At 51.4% G+C, this 12144-nt stretch overlaps 1 protein-coding gene across 1 annotated transcript in view; it reads left to right on the top strand.

Annotated features, from left to right (window-relative positions):
• Positions 1-12144, top strand: part of LOC119942628 (major vault protein) — a 38668-nt gene that overhangs the window by 22962 nt on the left and 3562 nt on the right. Inside the window, exons 9-13 of the mRNA XM_038763505.1 lie at positions 1402-1640; positions 1781-1978; positions 6001-6387; positions 7603-7719; positions 7866-7992. Coding sequence (XP_038619433.1) covers positions 1402-1640; positions 1781-1978; positions 6001-6387; positions 7603-7719; positions 7866-7992 — 1068 coding nt within the window. The remainder of the gene's footprint in view (positions 1-1401; positions 1641-1780; positions 1979-6000; positions 6388-7602; positions 7720-7865; positions 7993-12144) is intronic.

The following is a 12144-nucleotide window of genomic DNA, read 5'->3' as shown; positions in this document are numbered from 1 at the left end:
ATGGGGATTAAGACTGTGAGCCCCCCGTGGGACAACCTGATCACCTTGTGACCTCCCCGGCGCTTAGAACATAGTAAGCACTTAATAAATGCCATCATCATCATTATTATTATTAAGTCTCCCCTTTCCGCTCCCCTTTCAATCGACCAGTCAATCCATACTATCGATTGATTGAGCGCTTACTGTGTACAGAGCATCATCATCATCATCAATCGTATTTATTGAGCGCTTACTGTGTGCAGAGCACGGTACTAAGCGCTTGGGAAGTACAAGTTGGCAACATATAGAGACAGCCCCTACCCAACAGTGGGCTCACAGTCTAAAAGGGCACTATCCTAAGTGCTCGGGAGAGTTCAATACAATAGAGTTGGTGGGCATGATCCCTGCTCACAACCAGCCACCCTTTCTCAGTTAAAATCCTAGGCTTGGCCTGGGAGAAAAGTTTCATATTTAGGTGAAACCGGCTCCGCTCCGCGAGGCAGCCCGGGCCCCTGACACCATGCCCGTGGCGGTATGCCCGCCCTGATTCATTCAGTCGTATTTATTGAGCGCTTACTGTGTGCAGAGCACTGGACTAAGTGCTTGGGAAGTCCAAGCTGGCAACATATAGAGACGGTCATCATCATCATCATCATCAATCGTATTTATTGAGCGCTTACTGTGTGCAGAGCACTGTACTAAGCGCTTGGGAAGTACAAATTGGCAACATATAGAGACTGTCCCTACCCAACAGTGGGCTCACAGTCTAAAAGGGGGAGACAGAGAACAAAACCAAACATACTAACAAAATAAAATAAATAGAATAGATATGTACAAGTAAAATAAATAAATAGAGTAATAAATATGTACAAACATATATACATATATACAGGTGCTGTGGGGAAGGGAAGGAGGTAAGATGGGGGGGATGGAGAGGGGGATGAGGAGGAGAGGAAGGAAGGGGCTCAGTCTGGGAAGGCCTCCTGGAGGAGGTGAGCTCTCAGCAGGGCCTTGAAGGGAGGAAGAGAGCTAGCTTGGCGGAGGGGCAGAGGGAGGGCATTCCGGGCCCGGGGGAGGACGTGGGCCGGGGGTCGATGGCGGGACGGGCGAGAACGAGGCCCGGTGAGGAGGTGAGTGATGGCAGAGGAGTGGAGGGTGCGGGCTGGGCTGGAGAAGGAGAGAAGGGAGGTGAGGTAGGAGGGGGCGAGGGGATGGATGGACAGCCTTGAAGCCCAGGGTGAGGAGTTTCTGCCTGATGCGCAGATTGATTGGTAGCCACTGGAGATTATTGAGGAGGGAAGTAATATGCCCCGAGCGTTTCTGGACAAAGATAATCCGGGCAGCAGCATGAAGTATGAAGTCCCTACCCAACAGTGGGCTCACAGTCTAGATTCCTCTGATTCCTCTGAGCTCTGTCACCAGGTCCGGGCGGTGGTCGGCAGCACCTACATGCTGACCCAGGACGAAGAGCTGTGGGAAAAGGAGCTGCCGGCCGGCGTGGAGGAGCTGTTGGGCTCCGGACTGGACCCCCTGGCCGACCGAGGCGGGGCAGGGATGAAGACAAGTTCCCACCCTCCCCGGGACAAGACCCGGGTGGTCAGCTATCGGGTCCCCCACAACGCAGCCGTCCAAGTCTACGACTACAGGGATAAGAAGGCCCGGTAAGGAGGAGGGAGAGCTGCTGCCGGGGGAGCAGCCCCTCGCATTTTGGGGAGAGAACTGGGGACGGGGTAGCGGCAACCCCAGGCGAGAAGAGCCTGGCAAGGAGACGGCCTCTGTGCCCCCCGCCAACTCTCTCTAGGGTGGTCTTCGGGCCAGAGCTGGTGTCCCTGGGTCCCGAGGAGCAGTTCACGGTGATGTCCCTGTCAGCCGGGCGGCCCAAGAGGCCCCACGCCCGCCGAGCCCTCTGTCTGCTGCTCGGCCCCGATTTCTGCACGGACGTCATCACCATCGAGACCGCCGACCATGCCCGTCTGCAGCTGCAGCTCGCCTACAACTGGTAACCAACGATGGCTGGGGGCTCCCGGCAAGGCCTCCCCTCCCCGGGACCGCGGGACTACCTAATAATAATAATAATAATGGCATTTATTAAGCGCTTACTATGTGCAAAGCACTGTTCTAAGGGCTGGGGAGATCACAAGGTGATCAGGTTGTCCCATGGGCGGCTCACAGTCTTCATCCCCACTTTACAGGGCCATTCCTCACATATCGCCTAGTGTGGGACAGAGATTGTGCTTCGTCTGATTGTTTTTTTTATGATATTAGTTAAGCGCTATTATGTGCCAGGCACTGTACTAAGCGCTGGGGTAGATGCAAGATAATCAGGTAGGGCACAGTCCTTACCCCACACGGGGATCACAGCCCCAATCCCCGTTTTCCAAATGGAGGAACTGAGGCCCAGAGAAATGAAGTGACGTAGAGAAGCAGTGTGGCTCAGTGGAAAGGAGCGCGGGCTTTGGAGTCAGAGGTCATGGGTTCAAACCCCGGTTCTGCCAATTGTCAGTTGTGTGACTTTGGGCACGTCACTTAACTTCTTCTGGGCCTCAGTTACCTCATCTGTAAAATGGGGATGAAGACTGTGAGCGCCCCATGGGACCACCTGATCACCTTGTAACCTTCCCAGCGCTTAGAACAGTGCTTTGCACATAGTAAGCGCTTAAGAAATGCTTTATTATTATTATTATTATTATTATTATTATTATTACTACTAGTCCAAGGTCACCCAGCGGACGAGTGGAGGAGCTGGGATTTGAACCAAGGCCCCTTCTGGCTCCAAGGCCTGTGTTCTATCCATTAGGCCACATGGCTTCTCATTACACTGTATTTATCCCAGCTCTTAGCATTGTGTTCAGCACTCAGAAAGTGCATAACAAATGCCACAGTTATTATCATAATAATAATAATAATAATTGTGGTAAGAACTTACTGTGTACCAGGCACTGTATTAAGCGCTGGGGTGGATGCAACTTAACTTCTCTTAACTACACTTAACTTCTGTGGGCCTCAGTTACCTCATCTGTAAAATGGGGATTAAGACTGTGAGCCCCACGTGGGACAACCTGATCACCTTGTAATAATAACAATAATGATGACATTTATTAAGCGCTTACTATGTGCAAAGCACTGTTCTAAGCACTGGGGAGGATACAAGGTGATCAGGTTGTCCCACGGGGGGCTCACAGTCTTCATCCCCATTTGACAGATGAGGTAACTGAGGCCCAGAGAAGTGAAGTGACTTGCCCAAAGTCACACAGCTGACAGTTGGCGGAGCCGGGATTTGAACCCATGACCTCTGACTCCAAAGCCCGGGCTCTTTTCCATTGAGCCACACTGCTTCTCCAGCGCTTAGAACACTGCTTTGCACATAGTAAGCACTTAATAAATGCCATTATTATTATTATTATTATTATTATTATTATTATTATTATTATTATTATTACAAGCAAATCAGGTTGGACACAGTCTCTGTCCCACATGAGGTTCAGTCTCAATATCATTTTTTATTTTTACAGAGGGTAGGAAGAACCCAGGAGTCATGAGACTAAGCCATGCTTACCTCTAGCTCCAGCTCACCGGTTACTGCTGCCCTAGGGAGTGGTCCAGATAGATCAATCAATCAATCAATCAATCAATCAATTGTATTTATTGAGCGCTTACTGTGTGCAGAGTACTGTACTAAGCGCTTGGGAAGTCCAAGTTGGCAGCATACAGAGACAGTCCCTACCCAACAGTGGGCTCACAGTCTAGAAGGGGGAGACAGAGAACAAAACAAAGCATATTAACAAAATAAAATAAATAGAATAGATAGGTACAAGTAAAATAAATAAATCAATAAATAGAGTAATAAATATGTGCAAACATATATATATAGGTGCTGTGGGGAAGGGAAGGAGGTCCCCTGGGGTTTCTGGGTCCTCTTGGAAGTGGGGACTAGAGGTGTGGGCTGTGGAATGAGCCCTCCTCTCCAGGCTCAGGTGGCCAGGGAGAAACAAGGATGCTTGGGAAAGAGGGAAGCTGCCACCACAACCGGACGTGGAAAAGCCGACTTCTTCGTGTGATCGTAACGGTGGGAAGCGGGCAGGGATCTGAGGGGAAAGGAGCCTGGGAGGGTCGGGCCTCAGAGTGGAGCAGGCAGGCCGGGAAGCTGCCGTGTGGCGTGTTTCCAGCATTGAAGCAGCATGGCTCAATGGAAAGAGCCCGGGCTTGAGAGGCAGAGGTCATGAGTTTGAATCCCGGCTCTGCCAATTGTCAGCTGTGTGACCTTGAGCAAGTCACTTCACTTCTCTGGGCCTCAGTTCCCTCATCTGGAAAATGGGGATGAGGACTGTGAGCCCCATGTGGGACAATCTGGTCAACTCGTATCCTCCCCAGCGCTTAGAACAGTGATTGACACATAGTAAATGCTTAACAAATGCCATCATCATCATCATTGATCAGAAATGCCCAGATCCTGTCAGAGAGTGGGAACTTAGAGAAGCAGTATGGCTCAGTGGAAAGAGCCCAGGCTTTGGAGTCAGAGGTCATGGGTTCGAATCCCACTCTGCCACATTTTTGCTGTGTGACCGTGGGCAAGTCACTTAACTTCTCTGAGCCTCAGTTACCGCATCTGTAAAATGGGGGTTAAGACTGTGAGCCCCATGTGGGACAATCTGATCACCTTGTATCCCCCCAGCACTTAGAACAGTGCTTTGCACATAGTAAGTGCTTAACAAATGCCATTATTATTATTATTATTAATTATTATTAATAAGTACTACTGAGAGCTCCCTACTGAGAGCTCACCTCCTCCAGGAGGCTTTCCCAGACTGAGCCCCCTTTTTCCTCTCACCCTCACCATCCCCCCTTCCCACAGCACCTGTATATATGTTTGCACAGATTTTTTACTCTATTTATTCTACTTGTACATATTTACTATTCTATTTATTTTGTCAGTGATGTGCATCTAGTTTTACTTCTGTTTATTCTGATGACTTGTCACCTGACCACGGTTTGTTTTGTTGTCTGTCTCCCCCTTCCAGACTGTGAGCCCGTTGTTGGGTAGGGACCGTCTCTAGATGTTGCCAACTTGGACTTCCCAAGCGCTTAGTACAGTGCTCTGCACACAGTAAGTGCTCAATAAATACGATTGAATGAATGAAAGTAGATGAAAGTAGCGAGCCAGGAGCCGAGCTAGGGCAGCCATGGGGAGCAGGCACATACTGAAGTTGCCTGGCCTATTCATTCATTCGTTCAATCATATTTATTGAGCTCTTACTGCGTGCAGAGCACTGTACTAAGCGCTTGGGAAGTCCAAGTTGGCAACAAATTGGCCTAGTGGGTACAGCACGGTCTTGGGAGTCAAAAGGTCATGGGTTTTAATCCCGGCTCTGCCACTCGTCTGCCTTGCGACCTTGGGCAAGTCACTTTACTTCTCTGGGCCTCAGGTACCTCACCTATAAAATAATAATAATAATGATGGTATTTGTTAGGCATTTATTATGTGCTAAGCACTGGGGTAGATACGATCAATAAATCCATCAATCGTATTTATTGAGCGCTTACTGTGTGCAGAGCACTGGACTAAGGTTATCAGGTTATAAGGTTATACAAGGTTACCAGGTTGTCCCACATGGGGCTCACAGTCTTAATCCCCATTTTACAGATGAGGGAACTGAGGCACCGGGAAGTGAAGTGTCATGCCCAGAGTCCCACGGCTGACAAGCGGCAGAGCCGGGATTAGAACCCACGACCTCTGACTCCCAAGCTCGGGCTCTAAAACGGGGGTGGAGACTGTGAGCCCCAGGTGGGACAGGGACTGTCCAAACCAATTTGCTCGAATCCACTCCAGCGCTTAGGGCAGTGCCTGGAACACAGTAAGCGCTTAACAAAATACCATAATTAGCATTTATTATTATTATTGTTACCTGGGGCTGGCTCTGAAATAGCCGGTTCTACCCTGGGGACCAAAACGGGCTGGGGGAAGGGAGGAGATGAAGAGGCATTTGGAAGGCCGGGTCTCTGCCCGCAGCCCTCTCTCCTCAGGCACTTTGAAGTGAAGGATCAGACCAGCGCCCACGAGGCCGCCCGGCTTTTCTCGGTCCCGGACTTCGTGGGCGACGCTTGCAAGGCCATCGCTTCGCGGGTGCGGGGCACCGTGGCCTCCGTCACCTTCGACGACTTCCACAAGAACTCGGCCCGCATCATCCGGGCCGCCGTCTTCGGCTACGGGGTCCCGGAGGGGCTGGGGGGCGAGGCCGGAGCCTCGCCCCCGCCTCGGGATCGGGCTGTCTTCCCCCAGAACGGGCTGGTGGTCAGCAGCGTCGACGTCCAGTCCGTGGAGCCTGTGGACCAGCGGACCCGGGACGCCCTGCAACGCAGCGTGCAGCTGGCCATTGAAATCACCACCAATTCACAGGAAGCCGCTGCCAGGTGAGCCGGGCCAGAGGGGTCGGGGAAGTCTTCCCTCCTCCGCAGACGAGCCCTCTCCCCATCGCTCGGGAAAGCCGACGGGGTTCCCTCTTCTCTGCCTTTCCCCGATGGGGGAAGCTGAGGCTTCTCTCTCCTTCTCCTCCTCCTTCGCCCAGTCCCCAACCATGACCTCCCTTCCTCGCTCAGGGAGGCCGGGGGCTTGGCCTCCCACAGTTCCTTCTTCTTCTACTTTCAATCAATCAATCAATCAATCGTATTTATTGAGCGCTTACTGTGTGCAGAGCACTGGACTAAGCGCTTGGGAAGTACAAGTTGGCAACATATAGAGACGGTCCCTACCCAACAGTGGGCTCACAGTCGAGACTTTCCCCAAGAGGAAAACTGGTACTTTTCATCATCATCATCATCAATCGTATTTATTGAGCGCTTACTGTGTGCAGAGCACTGTACTAAGCGCTTGGGAAGTACAAATTGGCAACAGAGACAGTCCTTACCCAACAGTGGGCTCACAGTCTAAAAGGGGGAGGCAGAGAACAAAACCGAACATACAAAATAAAATAAATAGAATAGATATGTACAAGTAAAATAAATAAATAAATAGAGTAACAAATATGTACAAACATATACACAGATATACAGGTGCTGTGGGGAAGGGAAGGAGGTAAGATGTGGGGATGGAGAGGGGGACGAGGGGGAGAGGAAGGAAGGGGCTCAGTGTGGGAAGGCCTCCTGGAGGAGGTGAGCTCTCAGCAGGGCCTTGAAGGGAGGAAGAGAGCTAGCTTGGCGGATGGGCAGAGGGAGGGCATTCCAGGCCCGGGGGTCGATGGCGGGATAGACTTTCCCCAAGAGGAAAACTGGTACTTTTCCCTCTCCTTCTCCACAACCACAACCTCTTCCTCACTCGGGGAGGCCGGAAATTGGTCTCTCACAGTGTCCTCTTTACCTTTCCCCGAGGGGGACAACCGGGGCTTCTCTCCTCTCTCTCCTCCTCCTTCCAGTCCCCAACCACGACCTCCCTGCCTCCCATGGTCCCGTCTTCTTCATCTTTCCCTGAGAGAGAAAACTGGGGCTTCTCTCCTCCCTCTCCTCCCGGTCCCCGACCACAACCTTCCTTCTCCTCTCTCTCCTCCTCCCGGTCCCCGACGACAACCTTCCTTCTCCTCTCTCTCCTCCTCCCGGTCCCCGACCACAACCTTCCTTCTCCTCCCTCTCCAGGCACGAGGCTCAGAGGCTGGAACAAGAGGCGAGGGGAAGGCTGGAGCGTCAGAAGATCTTGGACCGGGCAGAGGCTGAGAGAGCACGGAAGGAACTTCTGCAGCTGGAAGCCCTGAGGTAAGGAAAGGCCGGCGGGGAAACCGAGCGAGGCCCTAGTGGGCTTCGATCCGCAGCTGGGTGGAGGGGAGAGGGAGTGGAGGGGTCGGGGGCCCCACCGGAGAAGGGGGCCGCGCCGGGCACCTCACTCGCTCGCTCCTGTGAAGCACGGCCGTGGAGAGCACCGGGGTGGCGAAAGCCGAAGCTCAGTCCCGGGCAGAGGCCGCTCGGATCGAGGGCGAAGGAGCCGTGCTGCAAGCCAAGCTGAAGGCTGAGGCCTTGGCCATCGAAACCGTAAGTCACGGGGGAGATTCATTCAGTCATTCGATCGTATTTATTGAGCGCTTACTGTGTGCAGGGCACTGGACTTGGGAAGTCCAAGGCGGCAACAGATAGAGACAGTCCCTACGCAACAACGGGCTCACAGGCTAGAAGGGGGAGACAGACAACAAAATAAAATATGTAGACGGGTGTCAAAATCGTCAGAACGAATAGAATTATAGCTATAGGCACATCATTAACAAAATTAATAGAATAATGAATATGTACAAGTAAAATAGAGTAATAAATCTGTAACACATATATGCAAGTGCTGTGGGGAGGGGAAGGAGGTAGGGCGGGGGGGTTGGGGGGAGGAGAGGAAAAAGGGGGCTGAGTGTGGGAAGGCCTCCTGGAGAAGGTGAGCTCTCAGTAGGGCTTTGAAGGAAGAGAGCTAGCTTGGCAGATGGGCAGAGGGAGGCCATTCCGGGCTAGGGAAAGGATGTGGGCTGGGGGTCGACGGCGGGACGGGCGAGAACGAGGCCCAGTGAGGAGGTGAGCAGCGGCAGAGGAGTGGAGGGTGCGGGCTGGGCTGGAGAAGGACGGAAGGGAGGTGAGGGAGGAGGGGGCGAGGGGATGGAGAACCTTGAAGCCAAGAGTGAGGAGTTTTTGCTTCATTCGTAGGTTGACAGGCAGCCACTGGAGGTTTTTGAGGAGGGGAGTGACGTGCCCAGAGTGTTTCTGCACAGAGATAATCTGGGCAGCAGAGTGAAGTATAGGTTGAAGTGGGGAGAGACAGGAGGATGGGAGATCAGAGAGGAGGCTGATGAAGTAATCCAGTCGGGATAGGATAAGAGACTAAACCAGTGAGGTAGTGGTTTGGATGGAGAGGAAAGGGAGGATCTTAGCGATGTTGTGGAGGTGAGACCGGCAGGTTTTGGTGGTGGATTGGATGTGTGGGGCGAATGAGAGAGCGGAGTTGAGGATGACACCAAGGTTGCGGGCTTGTGAGACATGAAGGATGGTAATAATAATGATGGCATTTGTTAAGTGCTTACTATGTGCAAAGCACTGTTCTAAGCGCTGGGGGGGATACAAGGTGATCAGGTAGTCCCACGTGGGGCTCACAGTCTTAATCCCCATTTTACAGATGCGGTAACTGAGGCTCAGAGAAGTTAAGTGACTTGCCCAGGGTCACACAGCAGACCCTGTGGTGGAGCCGGGATTAGAACCCATGACTTCTGATTCCCAAGCCCGGGCTCTTTCCACTGAGCCACGCTGCTGACGGCACACAGGTAGTGCCATCTACAGTGACGGGAAAGTCAGGGAGAGAGCAGGGTTTGGGAGGGAAGATGAGGAGTTCAGTCTTGGACATATTGAGTTTTAGATGGTGGGTTGATATCCAGATGGAGATGTCCTGAAGGCAGAAGGAGATAAGAGCCTGGAGGGAGGGAGAGAGAGCAGGGGCAGAGATATAGATTTGGGTGTCATCAGCGTAGAGATGATAGTTGAAGCCGTGGGAACGAATGAGTTCACCGAGGGAGGGAGTGTAGAGAACAGAAGGGGACCAAGAACTGACCTTCGAGGAACCCCTACAGTAAGGGGATGGGACGGGGAGGAGGAGCCCGCAAAGGAGACTGAGAATGAACGGCTGGAGAGATAAGAGGAGAACCGGGAGAGGACGGAATCTGTGAAGCCAAGGTTGGATAGCATGTTGAGGAGAAGGGGGTGGTCCACAGTGTCGAAGGCAGCTGAGAAGTCGAGGAGGATTAAGACGGAGTAGGAGCCATTGGATTTGGCAAGAAGTAGGTCATTGGTGACCTTTGAGAGGGCAGTTTTGGTGGAGTGGAGGGGACAGAAGCCAGATTGGAGGGGGTCGAGGAGAGAGTTGGCGTTGAGGAATTCGAGGCAGTGCATATAGACGACTCGTTCTAGGAGTTTGGAAAGGAAGGGTAGGTGGGAGATAGGGCGATAACTAGAAGGGGTGGTGGGGTCAAGAGAGGGTTTTTTTAGGATAGGGGAGATATGGGCATGTTTGAAGGCAGAGGGGAAGGAACCAGTGGAGAGTGAGCGGTTGAAGATGGAAGTTAGGGAGGGGAGGAGGGAAGGGGTGAGAGATTTCATAAGATGAGAGGGAATGGGGTCTGACGCACAGGTGGATGGAGTAGCACATGAGAGGAGGGAGGAAAGCTCCTCTGAAGATACTGCCGGGAAGGAAGGGAGAGCGGCGGAGAGGGTTGAGAGCGGGGGGGATGAAGAAGAGGGTGGGGTGACTTTGGGGAGCTCAGACCTGATGGAGTTAATTTTACTAATGAAGTAGGAGGCCGGATCGTTGTGGGTGAGGCATGGAGGAGGGGAGGAACAGGGGGCCTGAGAAGGGAGTTAAATGTACGGAACAGCTGACGGGGATGATGGGTATGGGTGTCAATAAGGAAGGAGAAATAGTTTTGCCTGGCAGAGGAGAGGGCAGAGTTAATGCAGGAAAGGATAAACTTGAAGTGAACGAGGTTGGCATGGTGTTTAGACTTTCGCCAGCAGCGTTCAGCAGCTCGAGCAGAAGAGCGAAGGAGGCGGACAGTGGGTGTGACAGGGCTGTGGAGGAGGGAGCTCTCCATTCATTCATTCATTCATTCATTCATTCATTCAGTAGTATTTATTGAGCGCTTACTGTGTGCAGAGCACTGTACTAAGCGCCTGGGAAGTACAAGTTGGCAACATATAGAGACGATCCCTAAATTACAGATATGTACATAAATGCCGTGGGCCTGGTGGGGGAGAGGGGTGAATATGTGATCCTATGTGAACCACCTTCTTGCCTGGCCCTCTCCTATCCAACTCTAGCGAGAATCAATCAATCAGTCGTATTTCTTGAGCGCTTACTGTGTGCAGAGCACTGTCCTAAGCACTTGGCACTGTACTAAGCGCTTTCAATAGTAAGACTGAAGAGAGAGACCCCACAAACTCACTATAGCCAGGATCAATTAGAGAAGCAGCGTGGCTCAGTGGAAAGAGCACAGGCTTTGGAGTCAGAGGTCATGGGTTCAAATCCCGACTCTGCCACATGTCTGCTGTGTGACCTTGGTCAAGTCACTTAACTTCTCTGAGCCTCAGTACCTCATCTGTAAAATGGGGATTAAGACTGTGAGCCCCATGTGGGACAACTTAATCACCTTGTATCCCCCCCAGTGCTTAGAACAGTGCTCTGCACATAGTAAGCGCTTAACATATGCCATTATTATTATTATTATTATTATTTTTATTATCAAATGAAAAATATTCTGACTGGACAGAGGAGTTCAGTGGTCCCCGAGAGAAGTGGGGAATAAGAGGCTGAGGGGAGAGAGCTCTTGGGTTCCAAGAATAATTATGGTATAGAGAAGCAGCGTGGCGCAGTGGAAAGAGCCACTTGGGAGTGAGGTCATGGGTTCTAATCCTGGCTCCGCCACTTGTCAGCTGTGTGACTTTGGGCAAGTCACTTCGCTTCTCTGGGCCTCAGTTCCCTCATCTGGAAAATAATAATGTGGGGCAAGCTGAAAACCTTGTATCCCCCCAGCGCTTAGTCCAGTGCTTAGAACAGTGCTTTTCACATAGTAAGCGCTTAATAAACGCCATTATTATTATTATTATTATTACAGTGCTTTGCACATAGTAAGCGCTTAATAAACGCCATTATTATTATTATTATTATTACGGTGCTTTGCACGTAGTAAGTGCTTAACAAATGCCATTATTATTATTATTATTATTACGGTGCTTTGCATGTAGTAAGCGCTTAACAAATGCCATCATTATTATTATTATTATTATTTGTTAAATTAGTACAGTGCTCTGCACACAGTAAGCGCTCAGTCAATATGATTGAATGAAATGCCTACTAGGTGCCAGGCATTGTGCTAAACACTGGGGTAGTTATAAGACAGTCGGGTCAAATATAGTCCCTGTCCCACCTGGAGCTTGCGATCTCAGAGGAAGGGATTCGAGTATTTGTCCTGCCCCCAAGCCGTTGAAGAAAGTGAGACCCAGAGAAGTGAAGTGACTTGCCCGAGTTCACACAGCAGGCAAGAGGCGGAGTCAGGATTAGAACCCAGGTCCTCTGACCCCCCAGGCCAGGGCTCTTTCCACTGGCCCACGCTGCTTCTCTAGTCTTGGGACAGAGTTGAGGGGAAGAGGTGTGAGATACCGCATCTA

This window comes from Tachyglossus aculeatus, chromosome 21 (genome assembly GCF_015852505.1).
Source record: "Tachyglossus aculeatus isolate mTacAcu1 chromosome 21, mTacAcu1.pri, whole genome shotgun sequence".
Classification (NCBI taxonomy): domain Eukaryota; kingdom Metazoa; phylum Chordata; class Mammalia; order Monotremata; family Tachyglossidae; genus Tachyglossus; species Tachyglossus aculeatus.
This window is presented reverse-complemented; position numbering and strand designations above follow the sequence as displayed.